The sequence below is a fragment of the Electrophorus electricus genome, chromosome 1 (genome assembly GCF_041902795.1).
Source record: "Electrophorus electricus isolate QZ-2024a chromosome 1, ASM4190279v1, whole genome shotgun sequence".
Taxonomy (NCBI): Eukaryota; Metazoa; Chordata; class Actinopteri; order Gymnotiformes; family Gymnotidae; genus Electrophorus; species Electrophorus electricus.
Window position 1 is genome coordinate 39,527,908 of NC_137497.1, and position 20,846 is coordinate 39,548,753.

At 38.4% G+C, this 20,846-nt stretch overlaps 2 protein-coding genes across 3 annotated transcripts; both read left to right on the plus strand.

Annotated features, from left to right (window-relative positions):
- The first annotated feature begins 10,086 nt into the window (after positions 1 to 10,086).
- Positions 10,087 to 13,476, plus strand: rpz5 (rapunzel 5). The gene is made up of 2 exons (XM_026996964.3): positions 10,087 to 10,222; positions 11,819 to 13,476. The coding sequence occupies exon 2, from the start codon at positions 11,878 to 11,880 to the stop codon at positions 13,057 to 13,059; it is 1,182 nt and encodes a 393-aa protein (XP_026852765.2). The 5' UTR covers positions 10,087 to 10,222; positions 11,819 to 11,877; the 3' UTR covers positions 13,060 to 13,476.
- Positions 13,477 to 13,713: 237 nt separating this feature from the next.
- rpz4 (rapunzel 4) lies at positions 13,714 to 19,094 on the plus strand. 2 transcript variants are annotated; one of them, XM_035526347.2, is made up of 3 exons: positions 13,714 to 13,855; positions 15,846 to 15,912; positions 16,057 to 19,094. In XM_035526347.2, the coding sequence occupies exon 3, from the start codon at positions 16,092 to 16,094 to the stop codon at positions 17,265 to 17,267; it is 1,176 nt and encodes a 391-aa protein (XP_035382240.1). In that variant the 5' UTR covers positions 13,714 to 13,855; positions 15,846 to 15,912; positions 16,057 to 16,091; the 3' UTR covers positions 17,268 to 19,094. The 2 variants fall into 2 exon arrangements, with proteins under 2 accessions (XP_035382240.1, XP_081575391.1); XM_081719265.1 differs by lacking the exon at positions 15,846 to 15,912.
- Positions 19,095 to 20,846: the final 1,752 nt, after the last annotated feature.

The following is a 20,846-nucleotide window of genomic DNA, read 5'->3' on the forward strand; positions in this document are numbered from 1 at the left end:
ATAAGTCAGCGTTTCTCACCATGCAGGCCTGGTTTAATAGATGGAGAGAAGCCCCATGCTGTCATGGTTCAGAGCATCTAGTACATAAAACGCTGAACTCAGCTCAGTAGAACTGCTCATTAAGCTGCCAGAGACAGGGAGCTGGGGAACAATCCATCATTTCCTTGCTGGTAAAAGAGAGGTAGAAGAGTAGTCTGGAGTCAGTATGCTGCTCTATTGTAATGAAGGGGGCATGAAGGGAACTTAGTCTTTATACCAAGCAACATGTAGAACATGTTCTGTACATCCACTATATGTACAATAAAATATTCTCACATAGGCAACCCAATTTGGAGAAGAGAATGTCTCTTCTCTTAAGGAAATTATATCATGTGCCCTGCCTCTACAAGATTATTGAATAAATGTTATTTAGGTGTCAGCCTTACTGTTTATAATATCCTAAAATATACAAATGTGTGGTTTATTCTTGCAGTTGTGTCTCTATTACAATTACAAAGTATTGCAATTATTATATTGACATGCTAAAAGATTGTTGATTTTTGAATAAATAAAAGTGTTGACAACAATATGTTGAATAATGCTTTTAAATTCACATATAAATACAGCTAATTAAAGTTTTATTCTGCTCTAAGGAGAGAGTGAGATCTTACAGGAATATGTTTTGAAATGCTGACCAAACATCATTGTAATATCGAATCAAGAGGTCTCTGCACAAACTATTAAATATACAGACCTATGGTTTAAGATCAGAAAAACATTCAAATTCTTCCTCCTGCAGTTTCATAGGCTGAATGGAAATCCAGCACTTAGCCAATGAAAACACTTGTATTCATTAGTGGATGAGTGGCTTTTGCCCTGGCTGGTGCTATTGATCTGCCAAGCTCTTATCTGTGATAAGGGGTTTGTTGTGGCTTACCTATAAGCCTTGCTGTTGATAAAGGCTAACCAGAACATTTCCCACCCAACTGATCAACCACTAAGTACATGTTGTGTTCCTTATGCATGATACCATCTGTGTTTGTGCCTACTCTATGGTGCCAGATGGCGCTAGTGACACACATATTGATTAGATGTAGAAAAGACTTCCTGTGTGTGTTCATGTGTGTGTGCATGTGTGTGTGTGTGTGTGTGTGTGTGTGTGTGTGTGTGTGTGTGTGTGTGTCTGTGTGTACGTGTGTGGGTGTGTGTATTTGCATGCATGTGTGCTACATCTTCCTTGGTTTCACTACTTCCTGTAAGGGTGTGTGGATACAACCTTTCAAATTTCTGGATGTTAACGAGAACAGAGAAACGGCAAGGACTACAATAGCATATATATTCAGATCTTCTGTCTTTTGAGAGAAGGTCTCTCTAATTGTCAAGGAAGAGATATCAGCCAATATGAATATTTCACAAACAAATGAGTGATTTTACAGAGGCCATCATTAGAGCAGTGCTGGAGGAGGTCGCTCAATCCCAGCGTGCTTCAGTCTGGCTACATCTGCCAATCGCAGCCTAGTTTAATGACGTTACCCATCCGTCAGAGTGCACCATCGACCCACTCGCTGCTCCCTAAGTGGCCTGATCTGATAAAAAGCATTAAAACATTTGTTCTGTGACACACAGCAGCACACCCTGAACACCCATATAGATTGTCTTTCAGAGGTCTGCGGGGGTTATTTGCCAGAGGTCCGATCTCATAGGTTAAAACCCTGCTGCTAAAATAAGACCTCAGGTGACAAAGTTTGGAAGCAGAACAGTTTGCTGCTACAAAAATTGTGTATACTAACAACTCTGGTTAGGTTGTTGTGGGCTTTGTGAATCAGCACTGCCAGCGCACCGTAGTCAGTCAGTCCACTCCCTTAGCACAAATCCATATCACTTTCTGTCTCCTGGAAACACATCAGCGCTAAGGAAGCATTCTCTGTCTTTCCCTTTCTTTTTCTTTCTGCCTTTAACTCTCTCTTCCTTTCACTCCCACACTCACACAGTGAGATAAGCTCACCCCTCCCTCTGTTGACTGAACAGAGAGAGCGTCTTCTCAGCTCTGTGGTATAGCACCCTGTCTCTTAAGTGAAATCCTCTTCTTGTGCCCCACACAAAAGAATGCTATCTCTCTCATTGCATCTTTATACACCAACACACTGACTGCCCATCTAAGCAGAATACACATTATGTATGAGGATTTTTCATGTTATGTACACACACACACAAATGCTGCATGTGGCTGTTATGTCAAAACCAGAAAAACCAGAAAATTTCAAGGCTTAGTGAGAAGGCTTTGTCAGTTTTGGGTGTAGTATAATTACAATCAACCCTAATGTGAGCTGTACTCAAATAGTAGCCAGTCCGGTTCCAGGGGCAGTCAATTAAGGCAGCTCCGGTCCCTGCACTCCCAGAGGCACTATGTAGTAGAACTACATGAGGTTGCATGGAGTGTCATCGAGCCCTCGGCGAGTCTTAGAGAGACAGGGACAGAGAGCATGAGAAAGCAAAAGGAGGGGACATGGAGACATGGAGAGTCAGGAAACTCTCACTTTGGGACATGGAAAGTAATAACTGATTTATAATAATATTGACGAATGCCTGCTATATAAGGGATTTCTCTCTTGTTGTTGTTCTGTTGTTTTATTAATCTTTATACACTTTTTGATTTGTGGTCTCGAGCAATAAAGACTTGGGGTACTGCTGCACCAAAAATAATCCAGCATCAGTGTGGAGGCATATACTGTCTGTGTGGAGGCATATTCGGCTGAAACCGAAATGCCTCCCTACACCTATGAAGGCACTGCATATAGCATGAACTAATAGCTTTTACACACTGTGTAGTGCTCTGTGTGTCAATTTAGGAGCCATTTTGGTTTGGCCCATGAGTATAAACCATTAGGCTTGCTTGTCTGTCCAGTAAACCATTAGTGTATTAAAAGTGTAATCTGTGAATTGATTTTGCCTTGGCTGCTTTTATCAGTCCTGGCCTTAAACACAATATTCCTTAGAGGCTGTATTTAGGGCCTGGATGTCTTTGGGGTATTGTTTTTTATCACATTACATATACATACCTCTGTCCTATTTCTCTGGAAGTCTTGTGCACTTCCCAGCAATGTAGAAATAAAAAATGCAACAGGATGGACAGGTGGCCTTCATCCTTTTGACTATCTCTACATCTTTTACTGCATAGTACACTGTAGCTACTCACCTGGAATCTTCTTCGTTGGAGATGTATGGCTAATTTGTTTTCCAAATATTTGCAAAAGCCATTCACAGATAAAGGAAGTTACTTGATAAAGGAAGTGAATGTTTTGTCCTGTTCTTTCCAGACATGTGCTGTAAAATTCCTGCCATTGCCAATCTGGCCTTGGCCTACAATTAAACCCAAATAAAACTGACAAAAAACTGAATGTCCTTCAGGAACAAGCGCACAGCCATAACTGCCAAGCTTAATAGCCCTGCACAGATGGATTGGACCTTTGTTTGATATTACAGGAACCAGTTATTAACTACACAGCTGCAGTTGAGGACAACATAGCAGGCAGCAACCTACGGTGACAGATGATCATAAATAAATTGTAGTGACCTACATAGCACACAGTGTTGTGGCATTTAAATAAGAACTAACAAGGATAGGCCTTCACATTTAATTAGAGTCTGAATTGTAATCAAGTTAGCAATTCGCCTGAGAACAGCAGGTTGAGGTTTCTGCAATCATTGTTTGTTATGAGGGTAGCCAAATGAACGACATGCTGAGGAGAACCTGAGACAAATCAATGCGCAGCCTGCAACGTCTGTCCTCTTCTGTATAGGTCCACATTGATTTGATAAGTCTGACAGATGCCCTTAGTCTGTGGTGGAGGACTGTCTCACCACAGCAATGAGGAGCATACTGATCAGGTCCTGGTTTCCTAAAATGCAATGGCACCTGGAAATATTTATGTGCTTCAGCTATAGTTGAGTGTGTTTGTATTACTGTGAACAATTTAATGAGGATCGTGACAATATAGTGGTTTCTGGAAGCATAGTTCAGCACATGTTAAAGGTTAAAGTCATGTGTACTTGCAAACTTTTGCCAGTCTTATGCAGCGATTGTACTGTTGTCATGAAGCAGAAAGTCATGACAAATCATAATTACCAGTTGTTTTTGTGCAGCACCATGTTACAGTCATTTAGAGTACACACATTATGATACAGAAAAGTAACACACACAGAGTTATCAGGCTGGTTTGGTAGCTATTCTTCATCAACACCAGTGCAAAATTTAACACAAACTGTATACAAGCTAAATTTTACAGTCAACATACAAAACTGCTACTTAACAATAACCAATAACATAAAATAAAAATTACCATTCACTGCAGACACAATATTAATTTTATCTGTCCTGGTTCTTCATTGACTAGCAGTCAGATAGATGAATCTTAGATTTGTTGGACGCCAAGAGAATGCAAAAAAATGGTCTGAGGCTATTTTTTTAATTTACGCCCAGGGCCCTTAGTTCCAGTAAAGTGTCATGCAGCAGCATACAAAGAGATTTTAAATGACTATAACTTTGCAGCAACAGTTTGGGGAAGCTCAGGCAGACAGGGAGGACTGCCTACTCCTTGGGAATATTCAGATTACTACAAACACCATGTTAAAATGTTTAATTTACATAGCTGATTACAGAGCTCAGGACAGACATGGAGCAATCCAGAAAATCCAAAGTTAAAGCAAAAGATTTATTTTCTCTGGTATAACTAGCTAATCCCAACTGTTTGCTTAAACAACTGTTACCAGATTCCTAGGTACTTTCTTATAAAAAATTACTTAACTGCAATTTATTTATTGCCACAGTAACATAGGCATTCAAGAACAAACATCTGAGTCATGGATATTATTTCAAAGTCGCAACAAAGCGAAATTTAAGTTCCTTAAAACCCAAGCGTGGGTCTACACTATTGCATAATTACATTTTTTCCTATTTTTGCCAAAAATCAGAATTTCTTGCATCCCAGTGAGCAAGGGTCCATAGATTTCACTAAAGTAGAAAATTGTGTAATAGGTGAATTTTAATTCATTTTAAAATCTGTTTCCTCCTTGCACAGTTTTCAACAGAGGAAGTAGGGGAAAAAAATTCTGATTTTACATTAAAGCAGTATTCTTCTGGTCTGGATAATGACCTTCTGCTACGAGCTGCATCGGAAACAGCTGTGCCCTTGCACCACATGCCAGTGAGAAAAGAGGTCTTTCAGGCTAGTTGACCATTTTGATTAACTCTACCACAAAAAGGCCAAATCACAAAATTACTTTTTTAAGTTTTAATTTTTATGTTATATCTTGCCAAGTTTTACAAGTCATTTCGACTCAGAAAATGCTTGGAACTGTACATATATAAGAATTATTCTCTGAGTTACATGTTTGGGTCTCTCCAAAGTGTTTTGAAAGTGATCAGCAAATGGAAGGCCAGGACTATATGAGTGCCTTAAAACAACATGAAATCATCAAGAAAAGCAGCAAAATACATTACACAATGAATAATATTTTTGTTTTGTTTTGTTTGTTTTTAAAATAGGTGATGAGCTAAATAGGTAAATAGATGACTAAATAGGCACAGTCACTAGTGCTTCTGCTTGGATGGGATGAAAAGCTGAGGCCAGGCTTGCCCACTAAAGCAATGCTGACATGTTTCAGTACCTCAGCATGAGCTGAAGAATGCTAACACAGCGTTAATATTTCCTCTGTGGATCCTGTTCATGATAGCCTCACATTTATGTCTTGAATCTTCAACAATTCTCACTGCTTCTCGTGGTTTCCCTTAAGCATCAAAGCTTCCAAGAGGTTTGTACTGATCCTGTGATGAAAAGAGAAAATGTGGGCGGCACCAAAACTACAAGTTTTAGTGTATAATTACATAATTTAGTGTATAATTACATAAATTACTTTAAGTTTTAATTTTTATGTTATATCTTGCCAAGTTTTACAAGTCATTTCGACTCAGAAAATGCTTGGAACTGTACATATATAAGAATTATTCTCTGAGTTACATGTTTGGGTCTCTCCAAAGTGTTTTGAAAGTGATCAGCAAATGGAAGGCCTTCTGGTTGGATGGGATGAAAAGCTGAGGCCAGGCTTGCCCACTAAAGCAATGCTGACATGTTTCAGTACCTCAGCTGATAAGGCACTTGGAATGCAGAGGTCAGGAGGGTTGTGTACTAGGGAACAGACATACGGGTGTTAAAAAAGTTCACTTCTGCGAACAGCTGAATGACTGAAGAATGACGGAAAATATTGTATGTTCAGGCAGTAACAGGCCCATGAGCTGAAGAATGCTAACACAACGTTAATATTTCCTCTGTGGATCCTGTTCATGATAGCCTCACATTTATGTCTTGAATCTTCAACAATTCTCACTGCTTCTCGTGGTTTCCCTTAAACATCAAAGCTTCCAAGAGGTTTGTACTGATCCTGTGATGAAAAGAGAAAATGTGGGCGGCACCAAAACTACAAGTTTTAGTGTATAATCAAATGTGGGAATCTAACTTTTGATATTTTGACCAAACATCTGTTGTATCTTGAAAATAATAATAATTTCAAATTAAATAAGAGGGTTTCTTAATACATATTTGAACTTTTGTTAGAAATTCAACAATGAAGAGCCTCAGATTTTCAATTTTTATTTGTGCATGTGGTGAAACTTCAGATCAGTTTTTTCTTAGCCAAAAAGAAGGGTACTAGTCTAACATCAGGCATTCACTTCAACAACACAGGAGCGTGATCACACTGACGAAGCAGGTGACAGGGGGAAAAGATGACAGAGGAGCATAGATAGAGTCTGTGGATGAGGGCAGGCAGTCGTCACCTCCTGACCTTGACGCCCGCCTTTCATGCAGACATAGAAGAGTCACAAACATGCCGACAAATTATAGAAGCACAATCATAATATAAAACAATCACAAAATAAAACAAATACATATATATTCCTTCACAGTGATACTATTTAAAAACAATAATACTGATAGCATTTTATGTGTTGAACAGACTTGCAATCATGGGTGTAACATTATCTCATAGAATTTTTATTTTACACTGTACAAATTTTTATTTTACACTGTTTTAGACAGGTGTGGAAACAATGCTGCAAAGTAAGAATGCTTTCAAAAATAGAAGTTTTAATTTTTGTTAGTTAACAAATTGCAAGGTGAATGAACAAAAGAGAAATGAAATCTAAATCAAATCCATATTTGGTTTGACCACCTTTTGCCTTCATAACAGCATCGATACTTCTAGGTACACTTTCACAAAGTCAGGGATTTTGTAGGATTGCAGTCAGGTGTATGATTAACCAATGATACCAAACAGGTGATCACAACCATCATTTTCATATGGAGGTTGAAACACAGTCATTAACTGAAACTGAAAAAGTTGTGTAGGAGGCTTAAAACTTGGTGAGGAACATCCAAACTCTGCTATAAAGGTGAGCTTGTAGAAGATCCATTTCACAGGTCATACACCAGGGCAAGACTGGCAGCAACAAAACACAAGGTAGTTATACTGCATCAGCATGGTCTCTCCCAGGCAAAGATTTCAAAGCAGACTTGGGTTTCAAGATGTGCTGCACAAGCACTTTAGAAGAAGCACAAAGAATCAGGCAACACTGAGGACCATAGACATAGTGGTCGGCCAAGGAAACTTGATGAAAGACACATCATGCTTACTTCCCTTTAAAATCAGAAGATGTCCAGCAGTGCCATCTGGTCAGAACTGGCAAAAACCAGTCAGACACATGTACAACCATCTACTTTTCTGTGAAGTCTGGCCAGAAGTAGTCTTCATGGAAGAATTGTGATCAAAAAGGCATACCTTCAATGTGGAAACAAGGCCATGGGACAAAACTATGCATGAAAACATAGGAAATGGGGTGCAGAAAAATGGCAGGAGGTTCTCTGGAGTTATGAGTCAAAATTTGAAATATTTGGCTGTAATAGAAGGCAGTTTGTTTGCTGAAGGACTGCAGAGCAGTGAAATGAGTGTCTGTAGCATGGTGGAACTTCTTTGCAAGTTTAGGGCTGCATTTCAGCAAATGGAGTTGTGGATTTGGTCAGGATTAATGGTGTCCTCAATGCTGAGAAATACAGGCAGCTACTTACAGGCCTCTGATTGGCTCCAAATAAATTTTTCAGCAGGACCCCAAACATACAGCCAATGTCATTAAGAACTGTTTTCAGCATAAATAACAATGTTCCTGGAAGTAATATGGGTCCCACAGAGCCCTGATCTCAACATCACTGAGTCTGTCTGGGATTACATGAAGAGACAGAAGGATTTGAGCAAGCTTACGATGTTTGGAACAACCTCCCTGCTGAGCTCCTTTAGAAACTGTGTGCAAGTGTACATAGAAGAGTTTAATCTGTTTTGAATGCAAAGGGTGGCCACACCAAATATTGATTTGATTGAAATTTTTCTTTTGTTCCTTTACTGCATTTTGTTAATTGACAAACTATCAACACTATTTTTAAAAAAAAGAAATCTTTCTTTGCAACATTTCTTTCCACACCTGTCTAAAACCTTTGCATAATACTACAGACTGAAAGCACGTTTCTCATTATGAAACCGATGAATGTTCATATCATTATCCTGATGTTATCTTATTTATTGTTGACAGAAGACAGCTTTAGAAACAAATAAATAATGTCCAACAGCATGACTAATTGTGTCTATGGAGAAGATAAACCTACCTGACTGATACAGAAGAGCCCTGAAGCTAATTCCCACAGTGCTCCTGAAATTTACAAAACAATACTTTGCTCATATGAGATTTGCCCAGGCTTGCTTTGTTGGATACAATCCAGTATACAGTATAGCTGCATTGTATCTCACTACAGGTATTGTAGGAAAATTTGTGGACCCTTTCTTATTTCCTTTGTATGTCTTTTTTCCAGAAAAAATTTACCTGTGAAAATCAGCCTGTAGTACATGTATTCTGATAATAACGTGGAGTCTTATTGTAATCATTGAATATGAACAAAACAGAATACTGTGGAAATAGGAGTCTAAATACAGATCTAACAGCAAACAGACAATTTAGTAACTTGTTGGCACAACTTTCTCATATGGTAACTATTAGAATAATGCCTTTTTCATTGTTCAGCTTCAATAAAGCTCCCCTGTAAAACCACTTATGAATTTAAAGTGTTTTTTTAGCGTTTAACCTGTAACTAAGCATTTGATGGTCAAGTATAGTTACATAGTGTCTTTAAGCCTTTGTATAAATGCCTGTTAAATGTGTATAGTATAATGTGATTGGTTCCGTGTACATTGCCTGCATAACTATTGTGTTTATATGCTACTTTTATTCCTTGAAAGATTTTTTAAGGTTCATTAAAGAGCCTAACACACAAAATCACCTGACTGCAGGCCTAAACGTGTTCTGCTCCTCATGCCACATATTGTTATACTACTGCGAGAACATATTCACATTTCTTACTCTACCAAGTTATCATATTGTGAGATCTTGCATCTGCGCAAAGAATAGAAATGCTAGCATATCAGCTGGACCCTGCCAGTTCCACATGCATCAGAGCCCATAGAATACAACAGCCTTCCTCCGTCCCCCATTTAAATGCATCAATTTGTCATTCTAGCCCAATGGGCCATAAAAGGAGAGAGCGAGACAAAAGCACTGGGTTAGCCTGCCTGGCCTGGTGTGGCTGGGAAACAGAGGAGTCTTTCACTGCTTCGTGAAGCACTGTGACGGAACTGACCCAGGAGGCAGAAATGCTGCACTCATACCAGTCACATTGAGCCCACTGATGATGCACAGCAGTTAAGAAGTAACACATGACAGGACGACATGAGAAGCGACTTCTGTGAAATTTTGAATGCTTTGAATGCCCAAGTTTTGTAATAGTGATGCTATAGCCTCAACAAAGTATGGATTTTTTTTTTTTTTTTTCCTTTTCTTGTTTTGTGTGTGGAAAAAAAACATTCCTGTCTTGTGTTTCCCGGGACAGCCAGTGCCATATTTAACCCATATACTGGGCCCTTTTGAAGGAGGGAATGTTTATAGGATGTTATCCGTCCCCGGTGCCTGCCTTCATCCCTCGTCGAGTGGGCTCACAGGAATGTTCGCAGGGGATGGATCCAATCCAGAGGGGGAGTGCCCAAAGGAGAGAGGCTATATATGCATGCTGACCCTGGGAGTCTGCTGATGTTCTCCACAGCCAGGCTCCACTGGAACACTAGACAGCACCTCTGTACACACAATCTAATGGTAAGCCTTCTTTTTTTCCTTTTTTTATTTGTGCTTTTCTTTTTAAAGTTTTTTCTTTGTCCCTCTGTTTTCTGTCCTTCTTTTCTGATTGTATTAGCTTAGGTCTTTGTCATATGAAGGAAAGGGGTCAGAGAACAGAAGCAAGTCTTTGTGAGAAATAAAAAAGCTAAGAATATGCTTTAAAATAGATGTATAGATGAAATGTATTGCTTTTAACTTGGAGTACGCACAAATTGAAAAAGGTTCTTTAGAAGTAATCGAAAGTAGCCGGATGTTGTGCATAAGTAAATATAGACTCTTATAAGTTGACTTTGTCTAACACATCATTGCTTCTGGATTAGTAACCAAGGATGTGGCTCTGAGCTGTAAAGGTTTATTGTTGAAAAAGAATGATAAAAGGCAATTCAGTCTTTTGTCATTATCTCAAAGGTTTTGGTGCAGACAATTATGATTGATTGAGTTAAACCATGATAAGTATTAGGGTTGAGAAAATAGTTTTTCTTTAGGTGGGGGTGGACACACCTTGCAGTTTTCATTTCAAAGCCATCATACATATTGTTACATGGATGGATTTGAATAATTTCATTTCATTAAGGATAATTTTTAAGCAAGTATGTTTTATTACTCCAAATTTTACTAGAATTCTATTATTAACATTTACTTTTGAGTAAACAGTAATAGGTTCTAAATTTCCAAAATATATTTCATTATGCCTTTGCTGTAATTGATTTCTCTTAATTATCCACATAATCTAACAAATCTTTAAGTCATTATGAGAAACATTACATAGAGACCTGTAAAGTCCTTGATTATATTAGGTCAGGATTCACAAAGTGGGCTATAATTAATTGTCATGAACCCGTTGTGTTCTATTGTATTGTACTGTAGTAATGTGGAATGGTTTTTTTTGTAGCTGTTATTGGTTGGTTGGTCAAAATAATGTAGTTTATACTATTCAAGTGCAATGGATACATTTTCTTAGACCTGGGTGTGCCTTTTTTTCTGTAGTGTACACTGGGTCTTGGGAAATGAGATATGTGTGAGCTCATCTCCCCTGTGTAATCAAACTACCCAGAAATGTCCAGAAATGCTCAACAGCTTGGGTGTTTAACTATGCTTTCCAGTAACTCATGTTGGAAACAGATGTTCTATACTCTCTGGCTGGTGCTGAAAATTAGCCCCCTACTCTCTAGCATTATTTTGCAACCCTCTTTATCATGAAAAGGTGAACTCATTATTTGCCATCTAATGTTTACTTTGAACTATGGTAAACATTTAGTATGTTTGTTCTTATTCATGCCTGTTAGACTCCTGATCTTGCCCATGCTTCAGAATCAGAGGGAGTGGTAATATGATTTTGGGCATGCCCATACATGTCCACAGTTTTATTTTCCTACATTTAATTGGCTTTGTGAGTTCAAAGTACAGGAGTGGATGCTTTTGTGTCAAATTTTTCTCAGGTTACCTCACAGATCTTATGTTGGAGAAATAAATATGACCTTTAGAGATGACCACATTGATTATAGCATTGATTTTTATGTTGAGGATACCACTTGGCTTGGAGGTTTTCACATGACTTATCTTGCTCTGTTACAGAGAGAGCACTTGCCTGGCCCCTAAAGGATTAAGACAGGGCCTTTTTCCTGGAATTCAAAATGAATCGAGTAGAAGAATGGGTTCTGGAGAACAAGAGCAAGATTGAAAAAGGAGTAGAGATAATGGGCCAAGGCTGTGAGATTCTAGCCGCCACTGTGGGCCAGTTCCATCCCATCCTGGAGGCAGTTTTTGTGGCTTCCGCTGAGATTCTCAGCAACCCTGAAGGCAAAGAGGCCAAGTACTTGGCAGAGCAGTTTGAAAAGGTCAACCAGAAGCTGGAGGGAATACAGGATGAAGTTGACAAAATAGCCCTGGAGCTGCAGCGAACATCGATGAACAAGCAGAACTTTCACTATGAAGCACAAATGATCAGTCAGTATGAGAAGTTCCAAGATTTCATCAACGCCAAACCCAAGTTCAAGGAAAAGAAAAAGGAAAAGTTTCTCAAGCACTTTGAGAACACAGAGGGTTGCCTGAACCTCGACGCTTTGTACAATGCCGTCACTGGAAACAACACTTCTGGGGATGCAATGCTGGACACAGTGGTGACCACAGAGCAGCGAAGTAGGCGAGCAGTGGAGGAATTCTGTGCCAAGCTGAAGAAACTCTTCGTGATCGGGATCATAGCCGTGATGGGGCACGCTGCGCTGACGGAAGGTCAACCAGACCAGACCATGGTGAAGACATGGCAAGACCGCATGGAGGATGTGGAGAAACGCATGAAGGTGGCAGTGGATGAGTGCATAAATAACTTTCCTGCACAAGCCAAGATGGATGTAGAACACCAGCTTCTGGAAAGGCAGAGCAGCGTTGACCAAGAGTTTACTAAACACCTGCTAGATGCCCTTGTCAAGAAGTATGACTGGGTCTCCTGGTCAATTAGGGTGTTTAATCATGGTGGCATATTTTTCTGGAATTGGATGGCTGGCAAAAAGTACCATGGGAGCAGTGGAGGTGGCAATTTTTTTGACCTTTTGACCAAAAACAACATAAGAATCGTAGTGTCTTTTAGTGTGGATCCAAAGCCACTCAACAACAGCCAGTTACATGATCAGATAGAAAAACAGAATCTGAAGGGCAACATGGTGTCTGTGGCACAGTGTCTGTGCAGTGGTATTCCCAACTGCCTTGTGCATGCTATCAGCCGCTATAAAAAAGTAGTGGAAGCCAACAACTTCCAACCAGAATGCTACTATTATAACATGCACAAAAGAGCATATCTGTGCATCCATTCAGAATAGTAGACATCAGACAGAAAAAAAAAATATCACAATGGCAATCAGGCTTTTAAATTTTTGTTGCTTTTTTTAAAAAATCAGACTTTATTAAAGTCTCAAAATTTAGAAAGCCAATGTTGATGGCAAATGCATGATGAAACCAATTACTTTTCTGCGTCTTATTCACTCTCCACTAGAGCTCTCCTGTGATTCTGCCTTGTAAGACATGGTTTTATGATGTTCATTCCAAAGCTGTTAAAGTTAAGTATGCATATCTGTATCTAATCAAATTTGTCCCTTCTCAAAATCAGAAAAGAAGCATGGTAATGTGATATTGTGTCCATGCTTCTATAAGCATCATGAAAAACTATAATTTAGTATCCTCAGCTTGTTATTGGAGCATTATTTCAGCAATGATATAAAAAGAAACATTCAAAACCTTGTCTAGCTGCAATGTGATCAATTTGTGAGCCAATACTGTTTCTTTTCATGTTTATTATGCTATATTTAGTTTATATAAATGCTATGCTCTAAATACAAAACTGTTTCCGGACTTTTTGTTTGTAAGGAAGTCATTATAAGCCCCAAAGGAGAGGGGTGCTACATAAAAATGTTTCAGAGATAATTGCACAATAGTGAAACCACTAGAAGGGTTGCGGTCAAAGAAGTTTAACGACCTCCTGGCTAAGACAAGCCTTTTTTTCTCGTGATCATGGGTGTGCCACAGCTCGTTTTCTAAGAGTGAGCTACGTGATCTGAAGTCGCACGAAACTGGACTGAAAACGTTCTGTCTTGTTAATTTTATTCTCGAAACATTAAGGTGAGTTTGGTTTGAAATGACAATCATTAGTACGTGTTAATACATTTAATTAGTCTATTGGCCGTTCTTCATTACAGACTAGTAAGTATTAAGGGAGTAAGTATTACGGAAGGCCAGGTTGTTATAGGGCGGTGCTGTCTCTGAAAAACAACCGTCTTAACACTAAGTTTTAACATAGTCTAAAGCTCGATTGTTTCAGTTTAATAATCGACATTTCCGATTTACCAAAACGTTTCTCAGTTACATACCTAACTATTGGATTGTTTTAAATGACTTTGATATGTAGGAATCAGCCTAGCCACCTTTTCTGAAAAATATGCAGACGCCTATAAATTCTTTAAAGTTCCTGCTTTTCGCTTGCTGCTTTGGCGCAGATGTATTGTAATCCCAGCATAATTATAAAGATTGGACAGCTGCCTTTCCTTCGTCAGTGTTCTATACAAAAGAAGTAGACTGGGAAGGTACAGTGTTTAGACTACGCCATGTTACATATAGATGATTAACCTCCTAGTCAGTCATCTGGGAGGCATGACGTTGAAGCAACGAAATCTGTTCGAAACGTTAGACGCACCCCAGTTTTGTTTTTTTGTTTTGTTTTGTTTTGTTTTTATTCGTCTTCTCACTGAGTCCATGTATTTCCTCATACAAACATACTTTATACGCCTCATTATAGCCGAATAATATTTCAGACCTCAATTCAAAGAAACCTAAAACCTCAGCCAAATAGTTATCGCTGCAGGTCCTGTACGTAGGCTCTCTCAGAAGTGCTAGCAGCCCAGGGGAGGAAGCTAGATGAGAAAAACTGTACTGAGTCATCTTAGTGCTTTCTGATGTAGAAAAAAACATGGGAACATTTTAGACGTCCCTGATGAAGAGTTAGTCAGGGTTCTCCTGCATATATCTAACAGCATCAGTTTTGTCCACAATTATGTGGACTATTAATTATGACGAAATGAAATAGAACAAATGTTCACAAGTGTTTTTTGTTACAAAACAGTATGTGTTTAGCATTCTAATGACATTTTATGCAGTCCAGATGTTTTATTTGACATCCTGCACTTTACAGAACTGGTCTGAAGAGACTGTACCTATTTACAGAAGTAAAACAAATTAATTAATTGTGTATGCTTTGTTTGATTTACTGTATTCTTATATGCACATCATAGTGACTGTACGCTACAATTATACTCTCACTGTGTATGCTGTTCAAAAAGAGGGTGTGCAAAAGAGAGGTAAACTGAAAATGTAGGCCAATGAAGTGTTATCAAGGAATAGCTGACAGCTGGATTTTCTTTGTCTAGTTTCCATGGTTACTGCCTGAGCTGCTTTGGAAAATGTACTGAGCCGGTTCAACAAGTTGAACTACCTTATTAATAATTTCCACACCCACAAAGGGATTTGCACATACAGAAAATGGAAACTGACATATTAATGGATATTACAAACATTGTACTTCCGTTTCTTCATACTTGTAGATTCTCTGTTGCTTGGGTCTTGTGGACACGTGTAATTTTTCACCACATGACATTTTCAGCTCTATGCTTTTAAAGATTGAGCTTTGTCATTTTTATCAGTGGTCTTGTCTGAGCATATTGTGTTGGCTTGGATGACACGGCAACTGTTTATCAATATGTATTCAGTCCAGTGCCACTACATTAACATTATATGGCAAATTCATATAAACGTATGATTTGTTTGGTGCTCTAGGGTTCTGGAGGTGGAGAATCTCCTGTGTTGCTTATTTATATTTAGTACAGCATTGCCTTCTTATCTGCCGTAAAGGCGACTTTATGACTGCAATGTTAGCAGTATTTGCAAATCTATTCCCAATGTATGAATGTATATGATGAAGCTAGTGTTGTATAGAATCATTTATTTCTGGTCATATTAGTGTAAGTCTGTGCTGACTGTTGCCTCATCACACATGCGGTGTGTCGTCATGTTGTGGTGCCCTGATAGCCAGGATAACTCTTCTCTCTTTATGTCACAGTGATCCCTTTCTCCACGCTTACACAACTCAAAGATTTGAAAACATATCACAGTCAAGGACTGCCTGTGTAAGTTCCCTATTTACTATTATCTAGGCTGAAAAAAAGTTTGGATTTAAGAGTTTGAATCGTGCAGTCTTAATTAATCTAATTTGTATCAGACTAATGAAAGGATTCGTTGCTTGACCCTCACCATGATGTCTTTGCATGCAGAGTGCACAGTGCTGACTCCAAACAGATCAGTAAAGATGACTGATGTGCTCCAGAAAATGGTTGCCGACAAAAAGGATGTCGTGGAAACAGTGATGGAGGCACTTGAGCAAGGAGCAGAGGTGGTGGCCAGCATCGCTGGAGACCTCTTCCCTGTATTCTCCATAGCGGCACCCATTGTGAAACTTGCGCTAGACAACGTGGATAGCAAAGAAGCGGCATACATGAAGGAGCAGTTTCAGAAGGTCCGGGATCGGCTAGAGATCATGTCAGAGGAGGTTCAGCGCATCAACGAGGAGATTAAGAAGAGTGGGGCAGATGCCACTTACTTTTCAGTAGAGGAGAATCTGACAAACCAGTTTCGCAAGTACATGGACATCCTCAATGCCAAACCAAAATTCCAAGAAGCCAAGAAAAAGCAGTTTCTGGAACACTTTAGCAAGAGCGGAGGTGACAAAAATCTTCACACACTATACGATGCAGTGACGGGAGAAAATTTCTCTGGAGAGTCCGTGCTGGAGATCACACTAAACTATGTGCAGAAGAGTCGTAGAGCAGTGGAGGACTTCTGTTCAAGGCTGAAGCATCTGTTCTGCATAGGCCTCATTGCCTTGATGGGACATGCAGCACTGAAAGGTGGTGAAGATGAGGAGAAGCTGCTTCAAGAATGGCAAGAAAGGATGAAGATCGTGCAGTCAAAAATTAACATTGTCATTGAGGACTGCATCAACAGCTTCCCAAGTCAGGCAGAGCTTGATATGAAGAGGCTGGTGAGGGACAGTACAAACAAGACCAACCAACAGCTTGCTGATATGATTGTGGAGAACCTAAAGAAGAAGTATGACTGGGTGGGCTGGTCAGTCCACGTCTTTTACTCACCTTCACGCTACTTCGGCTTTGCCAGCAAGGACTTTTACTGCAGTACAGGAAAAAGCAGGTTTCTGGTGCCTGCACCAAATGATCTAAATATTGTGGTTTCCTACAGTGCTTCCCCTGAACCTCTAGACAAAGCGCAGATCCAGCAGCTTGTCCAGGCTGAGAAGAAACCCACAGTTCCAGGGGTTGCAGAACTCCTATTCGATAAGCTCCCTTTATGTGTGGTTCATACAGTCAAGACCAAATGCAAAGAAGTTGCCTATTCCTGGACGTTTACAGATGAGCTTCACTACTTTGAGGAATGCAAGAACTTCTACCTCTTTGTTCATTCTGCCTAGGTCATGTGACCAAAATACACCAGATATCACAGGTTGTTTTTAAGTAGATTCAGTGACTAGCATATTTTCAGATCTTAAAAGGAATATAGTTTGATGGTTTATAAATGTTTTCCCAAGAGTCCTTCAAAGTATACTCAGTGAAACAATGTTTGGAAGTAAGGATTAATTTTTAAAAAGCTGACTAACAGAATAACACATTGTAAAAATTTCCTTATCCTCAATGTTGGGGGTCATGGATTGATTACATTCTTTGATGAAAGCTTTAGATTTGCTAAATGTGCACTGCATTTTTCATTGTTTGGAACATTTTTAATAATCGTGGAAAATGACTGTGTAGTCTGATGAATACTACTTTATGCTTGATCACATCACTCTTTTTAAAGTCACATATGAAAGTCATATGTGAAATGAAAAGTAATTGTCTCCAATGCAACTGAAGTGCCACTATTTTGCCATCATTTTTAATTGTTGATCTTTTAATTTTTTATTTTTTTAGCTTTGTTTCCTAACTGCAATTGTGGTGACATAAAAACTTACCTTACAAATCTAACCTTAAAAACTTTAATCAAAAAGCCAATGACCTGCTGTATATCTAGAGCCATTTGCCACTGTGTGCAGAGTGGTCCTTCACAAAGAGCACACCATGTTCAGACAGACAGACCATGTTGAAATATTGCTTTTCATCCAAACAAACCTGGGCATGTTGTAACGCTTTGACTTTCATGGAGAGAGCAGAAGATATTTAGTATGAATTCATATGGCCTGCTGGAATGGCAGGCAGTTTGTTAAGAAGGGTATTTTTATTTTTTTTTTTGTTTGTCTTTCATCAAGTCACCGTTGGTGATTGCTACATGTGTACACCCCGAAACGATCTGATTGTTTTGCACGTATTGGTGGTTTTACTGGGTGTGACTGCAGGGTGCATGTTATGTCTTGCCATATGCTAAGAAAAGGCTAAAACATAACCAATTATATTTAATATCACCCAAAGCACCCATGCCAGATGTCTGGTTGTTAGCATCCTATCCTGGTAGGTAGTGTTTTATGCTGATGAACAGATGCCCTTTGGCCATTTTACAGTCTAACCATTGGTTGAATGAATTACTGTCACTGCTTCCACTTTGAGACATTGCCAACAATGTCTGGAGCTTCTTATGGATATGCACAGATTTTTTTTTTTCAAAACTGACCAATGATTTCTTAAATTAAGAGAGAATCTGGCAAATGTGTCTGAACAAAATGAAGATTTTTTTTTTTTTTGAGTCACATTGAATGTATTCCAGGTGTACTAGTTTAGAGCTAAATCCATGAATTGGTCATGAGAGTTTCACAAGAAAACTCATGAGCTAGCTAAGCAGCTATTAGTGGTTTACTAGCTAATTCCAGTGAGAAATTCACAAGAAGCCCTATCAGTTATTGGAACATGTCAGACATTTTAGCAGTTATTAAAGCTCCACTGAAAGTTCAGGTGAATATGAAACATAGATACTGATTTTGGTGGGAATCTAGACAACTCTGAAGTGCACCATCACTATTTGACACAAGATAAATAATCACTTTCAAACACTTGTTCTTTTTTTCCTCTCTCTCTATTAAAATGTTTGTGATGAATATCAAAATATCTTGTCAAAATTAACCATTATGTAAATGTTTACTTTAAAAAAAAAAACTATTTCATTTTAGGTTTAAATGTTTCAAAGGTGGGTTCTTTGAGATTGCTAGTTTAGGTGATTCTTTTACCTAAACAATTTCTGATAAATCCCACTGTATTTCATACAAAGTCTGCCTGCTTTGCACATATTTTCCAATTAAAATCTTTCTCCTATATATGTTGGATTTTTTTATGTAAACATTTCCTATATCAGCAAATCATCCGTTTACTCTATATGAACTTTGTATGGGATACGAAATGCAATATACACAAAATTATAATGCACTAAGCTTTGCCTTCTTATTGTATTCTCGAATAGATTGCAGAATTCAAGGACCTTCTATTCTCAAAAGAGTCATAGCATAAAGTTCAGTGTAAGATAATATAACCAGTGTTACTTTGAAAACTTGCAGGTGAGAGTATTATTTAGCTTGGCGAACAAAGTTCGTTCAGTGTAGCAGAGAAAGTCAAGGAGTTGAAAATGACTGGAGAAATACATGTGGTTCTGCCCTGAATGAAACACCCTTCCTACTCTGTAATTATGCACAGGAACTGGAATGTCGAGTTTCTATATTAGGCTCAATTCCATGGTACCACATACACACAAAAAAAACAAGTTTATAAATACATTACCACAGAAATGAATAAAACAACAACGATTATAACAATAGGCAGACATTACCACAGGTCAGAATGAAAAAGACTGAAAAGTAAATTTTAAAGTAAAGGTGCATCTTACAAAAACTTTTTTTTTTTCATTTTTTAAATGTCTAATATGAAATATGAGACCTTTTATAAACTGAATGGACATTTTAAAATTCAATTTCAATGTGTTCAATTTAAATTCATTTTTAAAATCATGCACATCATCTAGTTGGACATTTTTAAATTAAATTCAAATTGAACATATTTAAATTCAATTTAAAAATCATGCACCTAATCTAGGTTCTAAAAGTTTTTAGAAGCATATCTAATCAGTCCATTGTGAAACAATAAAACTGAAATAGTAGTAAAGTGGGTGGGGTTATGAGCTAGGTTGTGTCTTTACTGCAATAAGATATAGTCTGTACAGGTTTTCACTAAATAAACTTCACAGATGACTTCGATTCAGGCCAGACTAGGACTTTAGTATTTTCTGATCATTTTGATTATTTTGGCAGTAATTAGCAAGATACTTATACCATCATGGATCTGTTGAAATGTTTTGACATAACTCAGAAAAAACCTAAATTTGTTGCATTATTAGAGGGCATTTGGTAGGAATCTGTGACAAAATTTCAGCGCATTTCCACTAATTATTGGAAATATTGAGTCTGATGCCAACCCAATAATGTTAACTTGACCTGTTTTCTGGGCATGACTTCAATATTCCAAAATGGCAATGCCAGACTTTTATTCTGATTACTGGCCAAGACATCACACTGAGTGATGAAATCCTCAACATGATTCTAAGTTAGTTGAAATCCTGAGCTCAAGAAGTGTTCAGAGATTATAATTCTTATCAAAATGGAAATGATTCCCAACTTGTTGGTTTAAGCATGGTGAAAGAGTATGACATGGCATTCTATTTAATATTAACCAAGATTTTGATGTAGTTTCACTTTCACCCAGTGATTGCCAGAATCACTGTCCCTTAACATGGAAATAGATTGGGGTCTAGAATTCAGTAGGGCATACTTGCCAGTTTTGAAACCTTAGAATGGCATTTTTGTCTCAAATGGCACTGGTGTCAGGGGTTGTGTCCACATCTGGACAAATCAAAAAGCTGCTCTTATCTAAATAGGCTGAGTCAAATGCCAATTGGGTGTATGGACTTTGACATTGAATATAAAGTATTTGTATATACAGTGGTGTTCCTCCGTCAGGTATTCTGCTGGGTTAATCAGAAGTGTTGGAAAGTCTCAGTAGACTCAACCTTGTTTTGGTAG

Excerpts from the sequence above, each read along its gene's own strand:
- rpz5 (XM_026996964.3), top strand. The coding sequence starts at position 11,878 with ATGAATCGAGTAGAAGAATGGGTTCTGGAGAACAAGAGCAAGATTGAA.
- rpz4 (XM_035526347.2), top strand. The coding sequence starts at position 16,092 with ATGACTGATGTGCTCCAGAAAATGGTTGCCGACAAAAAGGATGTCGTG.